The following is a 21162-nucleotide window of genomic DNA, read 5'->3' as shown; positions in this document are numbered from 1 at the left end:
TTTATTGGCAATATATTCACTTATTTTTGGCAGTATCTTTCATTCCATAACAAAAGAAAAGAAAGGGGGGAGAAAGAGTTGTGAAACAAAAATAATTATTTTATTTATTATCTATATCTCTTTTTTTATACCTACTATTGTATCATTCATATGTTCAGTAGCAATAATTGTTCAAGTACCTGCTCTCCATCAGCACCTGGCAATCCTGGAGATCCGGGTTCACCCTGCAAAGTGAAAATTTCATTATGTTATTATTTCCTGGAATATACTATAGTTTAATGCTTTGTTAATAAGACTGCTTGATTCTTAGGCTTACACACCAACCCATCCCACATGGAACAGCCACAAGGAAATAAGAAGCAGGTGTTTTTAAATTATTTTACAAATAAAAATAAGCTGCAGTTAGTCTGAACGTAGTCTTATCTCTTCTTCATGGCTGTGATAAAGAAGTGGAGGGGGCACCTAGGATTGTGAGCCTCAAACATAGTGTTTGTCCACAGTTGTCCTCATAGTGTTAAACCATGGTATACTATTAGGTCCAAACTGGGTCAATATGAATTAACTATGCTGGTCTATAATAATCTCATATGTCAACAGGCAACCTAGGAAAAACAAATAAGAATAAGGTATTGGCCAGGATCTAGGTGGATGTGGGAATGTTTTGAAGACCACCCATTTCAGTTATACAGATGGCCTCCAGAAGTTGTTGGATGGGAGTTATAGCCTGAAAACATCCGAAGGGCACCATGTTGGCTACTCCTGTTCTCCTGGCCACCTTTGGAGAAACAGTATTCTTTAGATGAGAATAAAAAAGAACATAGACTGTGTATTGTTACTTAGGGTAAATGAAGGTATCTTAATTTAAAATTACAAATTAAATTATTAATTAAATGAATTATTGTGATGCTGGCTAAAATTATTAATAAATATTAAGGAAGGAAAAATAAAATATAAAACATAATGCAGTAAAAAGTTTCTTAGTCTGAAATCCTACACACAGTTACTCAGTGGGGCTTCCTTAGACAAGCATAGGATTTTGCTATTAGTGATGATTATGCATTTAAGAGCACAGTATTTATTTTCTTATACTGACGTCCTGCCTTTATTCCATCATGGAACCCAAGATAGCATACATGCTGCTTCCAGAAGGTCACCAACCCAGACAATGATCACACCCTGACCCCCTTAACTTCTACAAAGTGGTAGCTTCATGTGCCTTCAGACCATATTCTGCATGGAAATAAATTAAAGCTCAGGGGGTCTTCGTCAAATGAGTAACAGTTGGAGACTCACCTTTGACCCTTGCAATCCTTGGGGTCCAGGTGGACCTGGAGGACCCTAAAGGTAAACAACAGTTATTTTTTTAATCCAGCACCATCCAGATTTCTATAGTATTTCTCTGTCAGGCACAGTTATACTAATCTTCATTAGTAACAAACCAATGTGACAAAAAAGCACTGTATTAAGAAGCAGTTAACAACTATAACACTCAATGATCAACTACAGACAGTGCAAACATATTGCAATTAAATTCAATTATTTTTTTCTTAAACATAAAAAATTAGCACTCTAACTTCTAGGTAACAAAGTCTATAGCATTCTGCAAACAAAACAAGCACATTTAACTTTGAAATAAGAGCATTTTTTTTTTTTACCATTGGGCAAATGGTGGCCATTTGAATTGCTGTGTAAGTAAGTTCTCCGTCAACAGCTAACCTGTGCCATGTGCAGCTATTGGCATTTAGGTAGTGAGCGGTGGAACAGGATAAAGGCCTAATTGTGTGGATAGCAACTCCCTTCTTGTTGCATGAATTAAGATGACTGCATATAGTGTAAACCTTAGGTATGAGCGTACCCTAACACAGAATTAAGTTTTCAGGGCCTCTGTTGCCTCATTTCTTATATTGTTTTTTATTCAGCTAAATTATAAGAAAAATCCTGTGCTTGCCTCTCAGGATTCTGTGCCAAAGAGGTAGGGTTGATACGTTTAGATAAAGTTTTTTTTGACACTGGCATTATATATAATATGCCATAGAGGAGAAAGGAGCTTGATGGAAAACACTGCAGTTTTATTGTAAAATGTCATGTAGCAAGATTGGCAATAAGGTAAAAGTAAAGGGACCCCTGACCATTAGGTCCAGTCGTGACCGACTCTGGAGTTGCGGCGCTCATCTCACTTTATTGGCCGAGGGAGCCGGCGTACAGCTTCCGAGTCTTATGGCCAGCATGACTAAGCCGCTTCTGGTGAACCAGAGCAGCGCATGGAAACGCCGTTTACTTTCCCACGGGAGCGGTACCTATTTATCTACTTGCACTTTGACATGCTTTCGAACTGCTAGGTTGGCAGGAGCTGGGACCGAGCAACGGGAGCTCACCCTGTCACGGGGATTCAAACCGCCAACCTTCTGATCAGCAAGTCCTAGGCTCTGTGGTTTAACCCACAGCGCCACCCGCATCCCAATATACACATGTAAATCATGGAAGCAGTATTTACACTACAGGTGTGTGCAAATGCACAAGAAACAGTAAAAGACAAAAGTGCAAACACACACATCACTATGCCTTCCATGAATTTGACAGGAATAGGTTCGTGTGGTTTTGAAATCACTTCTTCTGTGAGGTAGAAAGCACATAAGCAGAAGGGGGAAAGGCAAGTTAGGACTCGGGACAGAACATCTCAGCTTACAGATGGAAACCATTATTAACTAGAGATTCCCACCTCATTTTTGGAATTAGTTAAGTTTTTACAGAACCCTTTAACCTCCTTCAACACAATGCACCACATAATTTATGGCGACTGTAATACAGTTTCCTTTGTGTTTCGTGCACAGATTCACAGGTGAATTTAGTACTGGTAGTTGCTCGCTAAGATATTAGAGAACTTTCCTAGCCCTATCTGAGGTCCCCTGGAGATCCTGGGGGTTAGTTCTGATGCCTCCTGCATGCAAGCCATGCCCTGTTCTTCTGGACTGTGGCACTTCAGGTTTTTGCAGCACAGATTTAACATGTGGCTATTACCACTCCAAGGGCTACACTGCAGTGAGATGTCCCGGAAAGAATATCTACGGCTTTAAAAGCATCCCTACAGATGTCAAAACATGCTTCTCTGAACTGCTAGAGATAGTTAATTACCTTCCAAGAAGCCTCATAGTCTTAACTATCATTATTTCCTAGCAATACTGCATGGCAGAATTCCAGTCCAGCATGCATCCACTGAGGGTTAATGAAAGCAGAGGGCAGAGAAGGAGGAGGAGGAAGACCATGTTCACTGTATCAGATCTTGAGGTACAGACAAATTTTCAGCTTGCTCAACTGAAATTTCCTTTAACCATGTTTTTTACATCTGGAATTGATACACTTACGTTCTACCAACACTGAACAGGAAAAGGGGCATTTTTTAATGTAAAGAAGTTGCATTTGAGATGACAACTCTGGTTGCAGCTCACAAATCACTTATTTTGGAGCACTGTCATTTAGATCCTAATGAATTCTACAGGATGAATTAAAGAATATTCTGGAGTAAGTGTGGTCTGTGTCTTCTAGCATATAACTTCTATCAAATAAGGCTTTTTATAAAAAAAATCAATCCAAAACACAAAACTACTGGGAAATATCCTGCGCAAGCCTTGCCTTCAAAAATTCCTACTAAAAGAAACAGAAGTAAAAATGCACAGCTGTAATAAAGATAAACTTGTTAGACTAGCAAACAAGAGTTTTAAATCATTTTCTTTACTGAAATGAATGGGATCATTGCTATTAATTTCAACTGCAGTGCTGGTTTTCAACACTGATAACACTTGATGTAGAAATATATGTAGTGATAAGTCAATATCTGATGAAACAGACACATTCTAAATCAGGCAAGTTATGAACATGCAACACTGAGGAGGAAAACAGCTACAAAGCACTATAAGTCATGCAATAAGAATTACCGTGACAGTTAGGGTGGTAATCCTCTGTTGGCAAAATGTATTAACAGAAGACAATGTTACCAGATGTTCAGTTTGAAATAAAATACTTTGCTTGTTTAGTAATGGATTTCACAGAATTTGGGCAGTTTGGGATAAGCGTTTGACTGTCTCAGGTAAATTAAAGAAAACTGTCTTTTTTATTAAAAAACAACAACATTAAACACAATTAATATTATTTAGTATGATTGTTTTAAAAAAACAATGTCCATAAGATTTTCATGCCCAAGGCACCTCCAGATTTTGAAAAGGATATATTTACATTGCCAATAAATGTCTGTGATCCACACATTAGAGAACATTGGCATCAATGACGTTAATAAGCTTACGAGTACTCAAATCTTAAATACTTTGTGGAATGTGCTGCATAGGTTTAATTACTGTCAGAAACAGACATTTCTTTGAACATGATATTCTTGTGTATTCTTCAAATTCCAATGAGTTTCCAGTATGGTCAGGACAGAAATAGACCTATTAATCTCAGAGATACACCAGCAATTTAAGACTATGATCCTTATCAGTAAAAGTAAAGGACCCCTGGACAGCTAAGTCCAGTCAAAGGTGACTACCGGGTTGCGGCACTCATCTCGCTTCAGGCCGAAGGAGCCGGCGCTTGTCCACAGACAGTTTTCCGGGTCATGCGGGCAGCATGACTAAACTGCTTCTGGAGCAATGGGACACCATTACGAGTGCCAGAGCACATGGAAATGCAGTTTACCTTCCCACCACAGCGGTACCTATTTATGTACTCGCGCTGGTATGCTTTCGAACTGCTAACTCCAACTCAAACATATAGGCACATTGTGAGAAGGTAAGAGGTACAATCCTCACACTTTTCCTGATAGTACCACATAGTCTTTTAGAAAAAGAACAGTGTCTCATCAAACTTTGAGAAGCTGTGCTGGTTACATACTATTGTTCATGAATTGCAGTAACACTACTAGAGTAAGAAAACACTATTTGCTAGGCTGATTGTTTATAAAAATTATCCTGCACAGTTAGTGAATAACCCCATCACCTATTGTTTGCATCTAACAGAATATTACTTTGCTTACTTCCATAAAAGAGTGGTATCATCCTAACTAGGAATCTAGCATCTAGCATTGTAATGGCTCTCTGTAAGGTGGAACATTTTCAATTATTTCATATAAAGGAGTTACAAAGAATGAAGCACACTAATGTTCAGCTCTGCTTAACGCCATGAAAAATGACTTGAGAAGCACTGTGCTTGTCTATTTTGATTTATAGCCTGCATTGTTCCTTGAAAGCGCTGGCTTGATACCAATCTTTATAGGGCAGAATAAAGGAAACACAAGGATTATTAATAAACGTATAACTAAAGCAACCCCTTGCTTATCTCTGACCACTAAACTATCTCTGACCACTAAACTATGACTCAAATAAAAATCCTTGCATCATTTCCATAAGACAGTCCAAGCTAGATTTGGGCAATCTGCAAATGGAAGGAAAAGGGAATCCCATAGATGAAATATATCTCTACATGCCCCTGTTGTAGCAAACTTGGCAGACAGATAATTGTTGGAAATGGTCTGATTCATTTGGGACCTATAGTGTTTAGAGCTTTGAATTCATTTTCTCATCCGAATGGATGTATTAGTTTTAAATACACCTTTCTTTTCTGGTAAATTAATGGTTTCTATTACACTGGTTTTGTCATTACTGTATACCTAGCATTAATACCTAATACCTTTCTTTACAACTGTTGATCCTGATCTGCAGAAATGAGTCAGAGGTGGACATCTATAGTGGCCTGGCCATTGACATCCAATATATATGCTTCTTACGTTTGTAAGTTGTTTTAACCATTTGTAATATCGTTGCAACCCACCTAGGGATCTTACAGAAAAGGGCATGTATGAACTCAAGCAAGCAAGCAAGCAAGCAAACAGTTTACTATTATGGAAAATAACAGCTACACAGGTCATGTATGAAAAAATATTTAGCTGACCATAAGACCCTTAACGATCACTGCCTTGCCGTGGTGAAGGGGCTTGAAGAACTCAGAGAAGCTATGAACTATGCCGAGCAGGTCACCCAAGATGAATAGGTCATAGTGGAGAGTTTTGACCAAACGTGATCCACCTGGAGGAGGAACCGGCAAGCCACTCCAGTATCCCTGCCAAGAAAACTCCATGGACAAAGACAACAGGCATATAAAAGTTATGACGCTGGAAGATGAGCCCCTCAGGTCGGAAGGCGTCCAACATGCTACTGGGGAAGAGCGGAGGACAAGTACAAGTAGATCCAGAGCTGATGAAGCGGCTGGGCTAAAGCCAAAAGGATGTTCAGTTGCGGATATACCTGGAAGCGAAAGGAAAGTCCAATGCTGTAAAGAAAAATATTGCATAGGAACCTGGAATGTAAGAACCATGAACCTGGGTAAGTTGGATGTGGTCAAAAATGAGATGGCAAGAATAAATATTGACATTCTGGGCATCAGTGAACTAAAATGGACGGGAATGGGCGAATTCAGTTCGGATGACCATCATATCTACTACTGTGGGCAAGAAACCCGCAAAAGAAATGGAGTGGCCCTCATAGTCAACAAAAGAGTTGCGAAAGCAGTACTGGGATGCAATCTCAAAAATGATAGAATGATCTTGATACGAATCCAAGGCAGACCTTTTAACATAACAGTAATCCAAGTTTATGCACCAACTACTGGTGCGGAAGAAACTGAAATTGACCAATTCTATGAAGACTTACAACACCTTTTAGAAGTGACATCAAAGAAGGATGTTCTTCTCATTATAGGGGATTGGAATGCTAAAGTAGGGAACCAAGAGATAAAAGGAACAACTGGCAAGTTTGGCCTTGGAGAGCAAAATGAAGCAGGGCAAAGGCTAATAGAGTTCTGTCAAGAGAACAAGCTGGTCATCGCAAACACACTTTTCCAACAACACAAGAGACGACTCTACACGTGGACATCACCAGATGGGCAGCATTGAAATCAGATTGATTATATTCTCTGCAGCCAAAGATGGAGAAGCTCGATACAGTCAGCAAAAACAAGACCTGGAGCTGACTGTGGCTCAGATCATCAGCTTTTTATAGCAAAATTCAAGCTTAAACTGAAGAAAGTAGGAAAAACCACTGGGCCGGTAAGATACAATCTAAATCAAATCCCTTATGAATACACAGTGGAAGTGAGGAACAGGTTTAAGGATTTAGATTTGCTGGACAGAGTGCCTGAAGAACTATGGATGGAGGCTCACAACATTATACAGGAGGCAGCAACGAAAACCATCCCAATGAAAAGGAAATGCAAGAAAGCAAAGTGGCTGTCCAATGAGGCCTTACAAATAGCGGGGGAGAGAAGGCAAGCAAAATGTGAGGGAGATAGAGAAAGATACAGGAAATTGAATGCAGATTTCAAAAAAAATAGCAAGGAGAGATAAGAAGGCCTTCTTAAACGAGCAATGCAAAGAAATAGAGGAAAACAACAGAATGGGAAGAACCAGAGATCTGTTCAAGAAAATTGGAGATATGAAAGGAACATTTCGTTCAAAGATTACCATAATAAAGGACAAAAGTGGTAAGGACCTAACAGAAGCAGAAGACATCAAGAAGAGGTGGCAAGAATACACAGAGGAATTATACCAGAAAGATATGGATGTCTCGCAAACCCCAGGTAGTGGGGTTGCTGACCTTGAGCCAGACATCCTGGAGAGTGAAGTCAAATGGGCCTTAGAAAGCACTGCTAATAACAAGGCTAGTGGAAGTGATGGTATTCCAGCTGAACTATTTAAAATTTTAAAAGATGATGCTGTTAAGGTGCTACACTCAATATGCCAGCAAGTTTGGAAAACTCAGCAGTGGCCAGAGGATTGGAGAAGATCAGTCTACATCCCAATCCCAAAGAAGGGCAGTGCCAAAGAATGCTCCAACTACCGCACAATTTCACTCATTTCACACGCTAGCAAGGTTATGCTTAAAATTCTACAAGGAAGGCTCAAGCAGTATGTGGACCGAGAACTCCCAGAAGTGCAAGCTGGATTTAGAAGAGGCAGAGGAACCAGAGACCAAATTGCAAACATGCGCTGGATTATGGAGAAAGCTAGAGAGTTCCAGAAAGACATCTACTTCTGCTTCATTGACTATGCAAAAGCCTTTGACTGTGTCGACCACAGCAAACTATGGCAAGCTCTTAAAGAAATGGGAGTGCCTGATCACCTCATCTGTCTCCTGAGAAATCTCTATGTGGGACAAGAAGCTACAGTTAGAACTGGATATGGAACAACTGATTGGTTCAAAATTGGGAAAGGAGTACGACAAGGCTGTATATTGTCTCCCTGCTTATTTAACTTATATGCAGAATTCATCATGCGAAAGCCTGGGCTGGATGAATCCGAAGCCGGAATTAAGATTGCCGGAAGAAATATCAACAACCTCAGATATGCAGATGACACAACCTTGATGGCAGATAGTGAGGAGGAATTAAAGAACCTTTTATTGAGGGTGAAAGAGGAGAGCGCAAAATATGGTCTGAAGCTCAACATAAAAAAAAACGAAGATCATGGCCACTGTTCCCATCACCTCCTGGCAAATAGAAGGAGAAGAAATGGAGGCAGTGAGAGATTTTACTTTCTTGGGCTCCATGATCACTGCAGATGGTGACAGCAGCCATGAAATTAAGAGACGCCTGCTTCTTGGGAGGAAAGCAATGACAAACCTAGACAGCATCTTAAAAAGTAGAGACATCACCTTGCCAACAAAGGTCCGTATAGTAAAAGCTATGGTTATGTATGGATGTATGGAAGTGAGAGCTGGACCATAAAGAAGGCAGATCGCCGAAGAATTGATGCTTTTGAATTATGGTGCTGGAGGAGACTCTTGAGAGTCCCATGGACTGCAAGAAGATCAAACGTATCCATTCTTAAGGAAATCAGCCCTGAGTGCTCACTGGAAGGACAGATCCTGAAGCTGAGGCTCCAATACTTTGGCCACCTCATGAGAAGAGAAGACTCCCTGGAAAAGACCCTGATGTTGGGAAAGATGGAGGGCACAAGGAGAAGGGGACGACAGAGAACGAGATGGTTGGATAGTGTCTTCGAAGCTACAAACATGAGTCTGACCAAACTGCGGGAGGCAGTGGAAGACAGAAGTGCCTGGCGTGCTCTGGTCCATGGGGTCACGAAGAGTCGGACACGACTAAACGACTAAACAACAACAACAAAAAGACCCTTAACAGAACTGGCATCTGGGTAGGCATGTGTAGTGGTTAAGAGCGGTAGTCTCGTAATCTGGGGAACCGGGTTCGCGTCTCCGCTCCTCCACATGCAGCTGCTGGGTGACCTTGGGCTAGTCACACTTCTCTGAAGTCTCTCAGCCCCACTCACCTCACAGTGTGTTTGTTGTGGGGGAGGAAGGGAAAGGAGAATGTTAGCCGCTTTGAGACTCCTTAAAGGGAGTGAAAGGCGGGATATCAAATCCAAACTCCTCCTCTTCTTCTTCTGCAATGCGAGAGCCCTACTGTTCACACACATAACCCCCTGTGTAGTGCATGGGTAAAATAATCTCACTGGATTGGGGCTCACTGTAGTCTTTGATCTTTCTGAAGGAAGAAGAAGTGAACTTCGGGATTGGCCACTTGTAGATGAAATAGTCTTATTTGGTTTTGAATTTTTACAGTGTTCTGTGCTGCTTGAATGAAAATGACTTATTCTCTAATGACCCGTGTAATGAAGTTGAAGGAATGACTCAGAGGAACTGCAAGCCAGCCAGCAAAATTCTGTCTTATTTTTTGGTTTATTTCCCTGGTCTTAAGCACACATCCAGGAGGACAGCCTTCTTGTTGTGAGGAACAAAGCCAATTCCTTCTTGAAATAGCATTCCAAGTCCTGAGGGGAGCCAAACTCTGAATTTTCCGTAAGTTCAGTGTGCATTGACGAATCTCGGAAGAGAGGAAAAGATCACTGCTAATTCTTAGGGTACAACTGACATATAACAATACTGCTGTTCGTCTTCACTTGGAGATTCAAAGACTGAGCATCTTTTACAAGTCCTTTTAGATCTACTTACATCGGATGGCTTTTAGACCTATTCAATTCTCCTCATGTGGTTATAGAAATTTCAATCATGGCAGTGTAACCCAGGTATTTCAACAGGCTGAGTTGAAATCACCCAAACCTTCTAAGAAATTATTATCAGACATTTGTGTTTCATATGCCAGTGACACCATTTCTCCCTGTGAGTGAATGCACATGGAAGATGGCAGCATAGTGCATCTATCTGCTAGAAAATTCACCTAAATGCCCTAGCCTGTAATTGTTCGCCTGACCTAAAGTATTCCTAACCAGACCTTTGCTTTTATGAATTGCTGAGTACAACAAAGACAGGCAAAATGTTATGAAGGCTATTACTATTACTAATTTGGGTTGTAGATGGATTTGACATATAAATGGAAACAGCAGCAAGTGGTATGGTGGAGCTATACTAGTCATCTGACCTCAGTCCTGCTGAGTCACTGCAGTGTATCAGGATGGATAGAGCAAGAGGTGCAGCAATTGTGAGGTTGGTGGATTGCAAATGCACTGGTGGTGCCAATCTGGTGCTTCTGCTTGTTTTTTGAAGCCAGACGCCAGTAGCAGACAGTGTGGTAGCAGTATTCACCTGACCTTCTGACAGCTGAGTCCATGCTGCTTATCAGGAAGGAGGGGGTGGGAAGGTCAGTGTTACATAAATTCTCCAGTAGAAGCACCAGATTGGCTCAACTGATGCATTTGCACCCTGTCAGCCTCACTACAAACTCATCCCTCCCCTTCTGGCAAGCAGCAGCGACTCAGCTGTCAGAAAGTCAGGTGAGTGTCCATTTCACTATACTGCCAGTAACAGAATATTCTAGATTATCATTAAAATAAACACAGAGAGCTGCCTTAGTCAGACTATCAATCCATTTATCTTACCATTGTGTACTTACTGAGTTATTTACCAGTCTTGCTGAGATATTTCACAGGGACTGGCAATGGACAGATGGATGGATGGATGCAAAGCACATACTCAACTCTTAAACTATGGCAACATATGAATACCATGATTACACTTTCTATTCCAACTCAAAGGGCATGGAAGGAAAAATATAATTACGCTTACTGTGCATGACGTCTGGTGACATACCTGCAAAGCTTCATGGATATTGCCATTGTAATCAATTATCTCTGTTGCCCCTTGATCACCTTTTTGTCCAGGAGGGCCCTGTAAAACATTCCCCCCAAAATGTTATTTGGATCAAGAGCACAGCATACAAATCACTCACTATTCTCATCAATTTGAGGAAGGCAACATAAAATTTTGCCTGAGCTGCTGATTACAGCAGAGTTCCATTCAGGGTATCATTTTGCTTTATTACAGAAATGGCATGTTAGCTGCCTGGAAGATTTATACCAGAATATGATAGATTGATGCATATTTCCTGCTTCATTTTCAAATGCTGCACCAAGCTCACTCTCTTCAGATAGCTTATTGGTATCACACAGTCTGTGCTACCCAAGGTGTACAAATGCACATAAAATCTTTTTTTTTTTTTTAAAAAAAAATATTTTTATTGAGTTTCAAATGCACATAAAATCTTGATGGACGTGCTTAAGAGTTGATTGGCCTTGATAATGCTAATGATAACTTTAGAACAGACAAGATTAATCATCTATTCAATAACAAAATAAAAAAATTCCTTCCAGTAGCACCTTAAAGACCAACTGAGTTAGTTCTAGGTATGAGCTTTCGTGTGCATGCACACTTCTTCAGATACACTGAAACAGAAGTCACCGGACCTTTCTATATAGTGAGAAGGTGGGGAGGGGTATTACTCAGAAGGGTGGTGGGAATGGGTGATTGGCAGATCTATTCAATGCCATCAGTGACAATGTGTTCTTTTAGTCTGATCATACCAATGTGTTAAATGGAAAACTACTAATATTATAACAACTGGAATGTGCAGTCTCAGAAAAACACATCACAACCCAGCGTGCATCAGAGATATAATGCAAATCAAAGCTAAAATGTTGCAGATCAAGGCTATAATATTTATTCACAGATAATACCTGCTTTGCTTCTCTAAGGAGTCAACCTTTTAGTGTGGCTGAATACTTTTAGATCTCTTTGCCTATTAACATCAAACAGGTACTCTTGCTATACTGTTTTAGATGCCTGCGGAAAACAATTTTTTTATTTCCGCAAGCCTACCCAGACATATACTTTAGTTGTTTTAAAATGTTGCTGATTTCATCTGGGCGGCTTGAGGAAATGAGCTGCAACGAATATCATGCTGCATGGAATGGCTCAAATGGTAGTCACTTACCTTTGGACCCATTGCCCCCAAATCACCTTTGTCTCCAGAATCACCCTAATAAAAAGCAAAATAAGTATTTCAAGTTTCATGTGGGGAAGGACGCGATAAACTTACCAACTCAGTATGAGTAGCTCTGTCCCACGACACACTTCTCTCTGAGTCTTCACTGGAACCTGCTACTCCCTCTGAAGATCCAAAGCCGACTGCGCACTCAGCGCAGGCTCTGCCCCAAATTTAAGCCCCAGGTGTGGACCGGAGTGAAGCCTGCTCACCTGTGGTCTGTCCACCTGGCCCCACCCCCAATGGCACCACGGATTGGTGAGTTTGAACAGCAACAGATGTGTTTTGCTAAGCTGCGGTCCATAAGTAAGTAGTTCACTGCACATATCAGAAGGGCTGTATCTTTGTGATCAGCCTAGATTCAGTATGAGACTTGATTAGGATGGCAACAGAGTACCCATTTGCTCATAGTAACAATAATCTAGCGGAAAGTCAGAGAAGACTCTAGAACAGTGGTTCTCAACCTGTGGGTCCCCAGATGTTGTTGGACTACAACTCCCATCTTCCCTGAGCTCTGGCCTTGCTAGCTGGGGTTATGGGAGTTGTAGTCCAACAACATCTGGGGACCCACAGGTTGAGAAAGGCTGCTCTAGAAAGACATTAGTACACAGCTCTGAGCTATTTGTGACAGTACAGCTTGGCTTGTGACTGAACCAAGATGTTTTCAGTGTTAATGTGGTTTTAAATAAGAAACAACAACAATAACACTTTAGCAGCCTTTGCACAGTGAAACTTCTACGAGGCGACCTTAGCAGCCTGTCTTCTTGCAGAGGGTCATGTTGGGAACAGTTCCTCATTGTGCAACATTTGGCTAAATCCCCCCATCATTGGTGATCTCTTGAATACAGGGAAACAGTGTGCAGATGTGTCTGAGCAAGCTTGGCAACATCTATCCAGCTAAGGGTGCTGTGTTGAGGGAGATACAGTAGTGTTCAGTCTGATCTAGATGGAGCTGTACTCACTGTATAGGATCTGGTTCACAGTTTAGTGGTGCTCCTGGATATAGCTTTGTCATTACAGCCCCAAACAGCATCTAGAGTGCCCTTCATCCATTTAGGCTAGTATACCAGTTGTGGCCTCTCCTGCACAGTCTGGCCTTTCCTAAATATGCTTTGCTAAAACTTTGGATTTACTTCTTTAATGTTACCCACAGGACTACCTTTGAAACAGTTGTATTCTGCATTCTGGATCAAAACACTACCGAGTAACAAAAACAGAAAAAGAAAAAACTTGTACAGTGGATGCTCAGGTTGCGAGCGTGATCCGTGCAGGATGCACGTTCGCAACCTGTAGCATTCGCAACCCACAGTGGCATGTCTGTGCATGCACGGGTTGCAATTCGGTGCTTCTGCGCATATGCGACCGCCGAAACCCAGAAGTAACCCGTTCTGGTACTTCCTGGTTTCGGCAGTCCGTAACCCAAAAAAAAACGCAACCTGAAGCGTCTGTAACCCGAGGTATGACTGTAATCAAAAGCAGCATAGTTAATACTCTTCAATCATAAGTCAAAAACTATCAAGAGCCACACAGAATAAGAAAGTTTTCACTCCCTGCCTAAAGACCATCAGGGACGAGACTAGTCTTTGAGGGGAAATTCCACAACCAGGTTGCTGGCACAGAAAAAGGCCTTCTGCTATTTTGCCGTCACTTCGTTTTAATGTAATCTTCCCTGAAAACTGTTTGCTTGAAGGGCAGCCTATACACATATAAAATGAACTAAACAACAGACCACAAAACCTCACCACATCACATTGAATCAGTAAAACCAAAATTTGCTTACTACTGACCTTCGACCCCTTTGGGCCTCTAGCTCCAGATTCACCTGACCTTCCCTGGATGATGGAACACATACAAGATGGACAGGAGAAATGAGGACAGAAAAAGGAAAGTGAGAAGAAAAGGAATTAGTATCAGCTACCTGTAAAGTTAGTGCAGGGATGGGGAAGTTGTAGCCCTCCAGATGTTGTTGGACTAGCAAGCATGGTCAATGGACAGAGATCATTGGAGCTCCGGCTTAGCAACATCAGGGGGCTACAGGTTCCCCATTACTGGTGTGGTAGAAACACTTCATTTTACAATAATGACAACTAAGCTTCTAAATAACAGATATTAATGCAGGTATATGAATGATGAATGATTTAGTATTAATGAATCCAGGCTACATGATAATTCTTACTACAGCAGCTTGCTAAATTCTCTCAACATGTCGTTCCCCCCAGACATCAACTTGTCAGATAAAGTAACCATTGCAAATCAAGAAACCAATTTGGATGGGTCCATTTACTCAGAATAACTGAGGAAATAAAACTGTATGCCTTCGTTGTAGAGGGTTGTCTCCAAAAAAGTTCTACTCTGAGCAACCCCACTGAAATTAATAGACCTACGTTGGTTATGTCTGGCCTTTGACAGTAAAGGCCCACCTCTTTTGCTGAATTTATACTGCTCTGCCCCCCAAAAATGGTTTTATTTGTGTCATAATTGCAATAGTTTTATTCATTTTTATAATTGTATATTCAATTGTTGTAACTCAGTTTAGGACTTTATGGTGAAGGGTGGCCAAAATATTTTACCAATAATTTGCCCATTAATTTCAGTGGAGTAGAATGGATCTACTCTGAGTATGACTAATATTGAATACTACCCATAGGCCTGTAATTCTTATCTTAATATTTTGGGTAGCTCTCAGACCTTTTGAATAAATTACATTGATGCAAGCAATAAGCATAAAGAATTCCTAAATCCTATTGTAGCAGTAAATTAATGAGATAATGGAATGTACGTAGAAGTACTCCTTCCTGACTCAAAGTTAGAAACCAGGTTAAGGTTGCACTCATATACAAACTTACCTGGCAGTAACTTGATGAGACTTCTCAGCAGACATAAGACTGCACTGTCAATATTTTATTTTATTTTATTAGCTGGACTTGAAACATTGCAACGGTGAGCACCTTAGGATTCTGCATAGACATACTTGAAAGTCCTAAATTTCAATATTGCAATTATGAAGAAGAAATTTTGTGCATAGCTACAGGTTTGGCTTTTAACATTTGATCCCTCAGTTTACATAAATAATTTCTGGCTGGGCTGTGCCCCAAAGTGACCAGCATAAATTCAAATGACTTTTGTAGTGCACTATAAATCACACTGAAATTTATTTTTACCACTAGCAGAGCTTTTATTTTTTTAAGAACACACACACCAAAACACAAAGCTCCAAAATGCACACTTTAATTGTCAAAGTTAAACCAAACTGACCTTTGGCCCTGGAGCTCCAGGCTCACCTCGTTCACCTTTCCCAGGGGGCCCTGCTTCTCCCCTTTCACCCTGTCAAAAATTACCAGAGAAAGTAAGATGAGAGGAGAATATTATAGAATACAGGCAACAGCAGGCATGGTAACTAGCCATTTTAGAAACATTAAAGAGCATAATATCCTGAACATATTTCAAATGGAGAGCTGATAAGCACAATACAGTGACAAACTTTTCTTTTGGAAAATAAATTATGTTCCAGAAGTGGATGCTTACTGCTACTTCATCTGAATTGTCAATGTTAAACTACCGTGAAAGTTTCAAATGCTATGGATTAAATATGAATATGAAGCACAGGGGGAGGGAGAAGCGAGAGAGATAAAGCAAACCATTTTTAAAGTGCTTTCATTTTATTAGTTCCAGTGTTTTGAACAATCACCAGAGTCTTAGATGCTTTCAGTTCTTCATCCTGTTTTCAAGGTGAGCAACTTGGCAGCTAATCAGAGGGCGATATTGCCCCACCCACTGCAAATTTAGTGTAATAGTTCAACTGAGAAGCGAATGCATCAAATGTGAATAGAGATTTGATTTTCCAAAGAGCATTTGTGGCCTCTAAAGCAGGGGAAAGGAACCTGTGGCCTCGCAGACATTGTTTGTAACTCTCATCAGCACCAGACAGCATGGCGAACTGCAAGAGATTATGTGAGTTGGACATCTAACCAGAAGGCCATGGGCTCCCCATTCCTTCATTAAGTGAATCTGAAAGTTTAGAAGTCTCTAACGCTCTGATTAAGGAGAAAACTGAAAGGCAGTTCAGGTTGTACAGTTAAGAACATGCTCAGAGCAAACAGAGTGGTCCATATTATTTGTTATTATACAGCACCAAGATAGTGAATGATGGTTTACAGAGTACAAATGTGAATGATGGTTTACGAGAGCCAGTGTGGTGTAGTGGTTAAGAGCAGTAGACTTGTAATCTGGTGAACCGGGTTCGCGTCTCCGCTCCTCCACATGCAGCTGCTGGGTGACCTTGGGCCAGTCACACTTCTCTGAAGTCTCTCAGCCCCACTCACCTCACAGAGTGTTTGTTGTGGGGGAGGAAGGGAAAGGAGAATGTTAGCCACTTTGAGACTCCTTCGGGTAGTGATAAAGTGGGATATCAAATCCAAACTCTTGTCCTGAAGAGCTTGATGTTAAAATAAAATAAACAGCTCTACTCAAAGTGCATTATCAAGGGACCATACCTAACACTGGGCCATAGAGGCAGAATGGGTTGTACTGCTTATCCTGCTGCCCCATAGTGTCCTTGCCCAAGCTGGCAGATATGGTCTTGCTAAAAACCCAGACAGTAGTCCAAAGGGATTTCAATCACATGTCCTGATAGCTTTGACTGGGCCAGCGCCTATAGCTAGTGAACCAGCTGTAGCTAGTAAAAGGTACTCCTTGCAGCTGAGGTCACTTATGCCTCCAGTGGCAAGCTGGACCCCTGCAAAGGTTTGCTGGAATAGATATTGCACAGCAGACTAAAGGATTGGGGGGGGGGGTAAAAGGAGAAAAGTAAATTCAGGGCGGATCCACAGCATCTATTTAAATCATAGCCAACACACATTTAAAGCAGGTGATTTCCCCCAAAGTTTCATTGGAACGGTAGTTTGATAAAGGTACTAGAAATCATAGGTCTGTGAAAGAGAAACTAGCATGCTTTGGGGAAAGTCATGTGTGTTGAAGGCACTTTAAATGTTTTGTGCAGATCTTCCCTCAATCATTAGTCCTTATTTACCAAGTTCCTAGAACAAGCAGCTGGAATAGAAAATGTTCAAGGGGAGGTGGAGCCAAAAGCTTCTGGTCTCTCAGCTGAGCTCTACTTGCTTTCTCATCCTCCTTCTGCAATGGCTGCTTCTAGTGACACTTGAGGGAGAGAGAAAACAGAAGAAGCTGGCTTCTCAACAGAGCCACCAGTGGACCTGATTCTATTCTCTCTTTCAGTTCCAGCAAAATGTACATATCACTTCAGTTTGGCTTTAACGGTTGGTTGGGTGAATGTGCTTTGGTCTAGGATAAGGATTAGGTTTTGAACTAATATGATATGAAGTAAGCTACATATATTAAGGGGAGGGAGATGTGAAACATACCTTTGTTCCTGGCAATCCTGGCAATCCAGGTTCTCCCTGTGGTCCTATGAAACCCGGTTCACCCTTTGAAAAATGAGCACATTAGATCTCTGTTAATTTAACTGTGAATAATTACAGTAAAAATAAGTTTACCTCTAATGGTAATTTCCTAGTCGCCCATGGTTTTCTAACTGCAAATCCAACTGCTATAGACAGATACAATTAATCAAGTTTGATTTCCACCAGCACAGAGCTCTTCAAGAAAAGCTTCATTGAGTTTAAGAAAAGCAAATGAACTGGAAGCTCTTACATCTTGTTTTTCATGGAATTAATGCATGTTAGGCTTCCTGGATTACATTACAGTTTATGTAAAAAAAAAAAAAAAAAAAAAAAAAGTCTACCAAGACAAGGCTAATAACATGACGGATTCAGTGGGAAAAGGGAACTAATTAGCTGTAGTTACATTTCATTCACAACTTACAAAATATTAAACATTTGCAATTTGGGTTACAAAACAAATTTTCATTCCAGGATTAAAAAGAAAAACAATTGTGTGTGACATTATTATGCAGATGTTATATCAGAATCCAGGACAAACACAACCCCCTTCTCTTTAAACAGTTTTGGCAATAGATTTACAAACTAACTTAAGAGGAAGAAACAGAATGAAAAAAGCAACATGCAAATAAAAATGAGGTTATTTTCATTTGTTCTAGAAAACTAATGTGATAAAACTTTCTAGTGCTTCTTTCCTGCCCTTCTATAGAAATAATCAAGGCAGTTTACAAACAGTAGCAGAACTGTAGTAAGGATTTTATCTGCTGTAGGTGAGATTCATGCTAAATGCTTAAAAAGCATTACTTGTGCAGTCAGCCACCAGTGCAGAAAGTAAAATAAAGTCTAACAATGCAGCCCTATACATTTATATTCAAAAGTAAGTCCTATTGTGTTGAGTGGGACTTACTCCGAGGAAAGACAGTACAGTATAGGATTGCAGCCCAACGCACCCATCTTATGCATGTTTGTGCGGAAGTAAGTTCCGCTATCTTCATTCCACAATTGGACTTATTCTCAAGTACCAGTAAGTATGCACGGGTTTGCTGCTTTAGAAGAAGAAGAAGAAGAGTTTTGATTTGATATCCCGCCTTTCACTCCCTTTAAGGAGTCTCAAAGCGGCTAACCATCTCCTTTCCCTTCCTCCCCCACAACAAACACTCTGTGAGGTGAGGGAGGCTGAGAGACTTCACAGAAGTGTGACTAGCCCAAGGTCACCCAGCAGCTGCACATGGAGGAGTGGAGACGCGAACCTGGTTCACCAGATTATGAGTCTACCGCTCTTAACCACTACACCACACTGGTCACTTAATTTAAATTAGTCCCTAAATTCAAGCACAATATTTTTATTTGTACTAACTAGTATGAAATGTGAGATATTTGCCTACAAAATAATGAAAAATGACAAACAAATTTTGCACTGTAACTGTTGGCATTACTATGAAAAGAGACAGATGTCAATAACTCAGGCTTAATTATACAGTGAAAGAACAGGGAAGTGTCAGCTTGCCCTCTAGGCTGACTGACAAATAAGTTATGTTGGTGTGGAAAAACATTACCACTTTATGAAGGCAAAGACATTTCCTGAACAGCTGGAAACAAAAACTGTATTTGGATAAATTAGCATATAGTGTAAGCATTGCAGAGAACATTAAATGGATCAATAAATTGCAAGTGAGAGCCAAGAACAAAAGGAGGGGGAGGTAAAGAATAGTAAATCATTTGTTTTATTACTGCTGTCATGAGCTAGGTTGCAAAAAACAGAGCATGTTTAAACTCTGTGAAAAGGCACCAATGAAAATAGTTACCAGCTTTTTATTTGGGAGGCAAATGATGAAAACACTGTTACAAGTCAGTCCAGCAATCTGACAACTCCAAACTTATTTCAATGGCCAGAAATAAAAAGTGATTTCATGATCAAACTTACTTTAATAAGCACACTTTAAGGCTCTTAAATCATCTTCAAAAATATTAATAGAATGCTTTGATTCTGCAGAGTTCCTAGAAAACTTTCTCACACTACTGCAACATGCTCAAAATCACATCAGTATGCTTCATGTTAATTCATCCTCAATAAATCTCAGCCCCTAGTTTTGTAACCACGATCGCTGCCATGAGTTTTACATGTACTAACATTTTGGCATGTGAAAGCCTATTAAATATATTTGTACAAACAAGAGGCTGATTACTTCCTTCTCCTCTTGTGTTATAGGAAATCTCCATCACTGCCAGGCCAAGAGTACTGCTAAAATGTCCCAGTCAGCTTTCATGTACCCTTTCTCAAGTCGCCATAACACACAGAGGCGCCACAACTCCTTGTCACATAGAATAGAAAAATACTTCTGACTAAACATCTTGATCTACAATTAATTCCTATAAGCAGCCTTTTTGAATGGTTTGCCTATGCAGATATAATCCTTAAAGAACCCCAGGAAAGCACCATTGTATAAGCCTTTTGCCAACAGAATTCTGGCATTTATTAGGACTCGCATTAGCAACCATGCATGTGTTTGTAGGCAAACTGTGCAGTGCCAGGACCAACCCTTTGGCTTTAAACATGATCAGATATTTGGAACGAAGCCCACATTGGCGAATGTTGCTGGATGTTAAGACACATCATCTCCTATTACTTAATTTTATTTATTTATTTGAAAAACAAATGTTTTTAATTGATTGTCAAAAAGAACATAAAGACATAACCACGCCCCACCTCCAACAAATGTTTTCCCTCCCTTCTATTACCAATTTTCTGACATAGTTAGAATTGCCACTTTTGAAATGATCCCAGAAACAAGCCGGTAGCCAGTTCTTGGCTAAATCTGAAGGAGCTGTAGATGGAGGGGAACGTAAATGCAAACACAACAGCTGACAATGCCAAGTTGGCATATTGCCCTGCCACTGCCAACCCCATCTTGGGAAAGGGCTGTAGCTTAGTGATAGATCACAGATTTTGCATGAAGAAAGCCTTAATTTTAATCCCTGGCATCTGCAGGTAAATCTGAAAATGATCCCTGTATAAAACCCTGGAGAGTGACTGCTGGTCAGCAAATAATAGCAAGTTAGGTGGAACAATTAATATACCCAATATAAGACAGCTTACTATGTTCCTTGGCTCAACAGAACCATGGTGAGGAAGACTATGGAGGAAGCAGTATGCATGCACCTTGCAGCCCTTCACATGTGGAATTATGTGCTAGAAGTGAGCTCAGTAACTTGCTCCCTTAAAATGAAGTTCCAGCATCCACGCTTGAAAGAAGAAAATTCTGCTGCTGTGACCTCTTCCAACCCCCACCCAAAACCTGCCAATCAAGCCCAAAACAAACTAATCTAAGTCAATTTTTTTCCTTATTAGCCAGCAATTCTGCATATACCACTGTTTTTTTTGATATGTCATCAACATCAAGATTGACAT

At 40.5% G+C, this 21162-nt stretch overlaps 1 protein-coding gene and 1 long non-coding RNA gene across 2 annotated transcripts in view; one reads left to right on the top strand and one right to left on the bottom strand.

Moving 5' to 3' along the window:
• COL25A1 (collagen type XXV alpha 1 chain) overlaps positions 1-21162 on the bottom strand; it is a 325875-nt gene that overhangs the window by 51820 nt on the left and 252893 nt on the right. Inside the window, exons 19-26 of the mRNA XM_081876942.1 lie at positions 17718-17780; positions 15592-15660; positions 14124-14168; positions 12286-12330; positions 11106-11183; positions 3933-3956; positions 1294-1338; positions 180-224 (exon numbers count right to left, since the gene is read on the bottom strand). Coding sequence (XP_081733068.1) covers positions 180-224; positions 1294-1338; positions 3933-3956; positions 11106-11183; positions 12286-12330; positions 14124-14168; positions 15592-15660; positions 17718-17780 — 414 coding nt within the window. The remainder of the gene's footprint in view (positions 1-179; positions 225-1293; positions 1339-3932; positions 3957-11105; positions 11184-12285; positions 12331-14123; positions 14169-15591; positions 15661-17717; positions 17781-21162) is intronic.
• Positions 1-21162, top strand: part of LOC309350414 — a 691638-nt gene that overhangs the window by 477325 nt on the left and 193151 nt on the right. The gene's annotated exons all lie outside the window — the stretch shown is intronic.

The sequence above is a fragment of the Podarcis erhardii genome, assembly GCF_964252035.2.
Source record: "Podarcis erhardii genome assembly, chromosome: 9".
Taxonomy (NCBI): Eukaryota; Metazoa; Chordata; class Lepidosauria; order Squamata; family Lacertidae; genus Podarcis; species Podarcis erhardii.
Note: the sequence above shows the minus strand (reverse complement) of the source record. Positions and strands in the feature narration are given on the sequence as shown.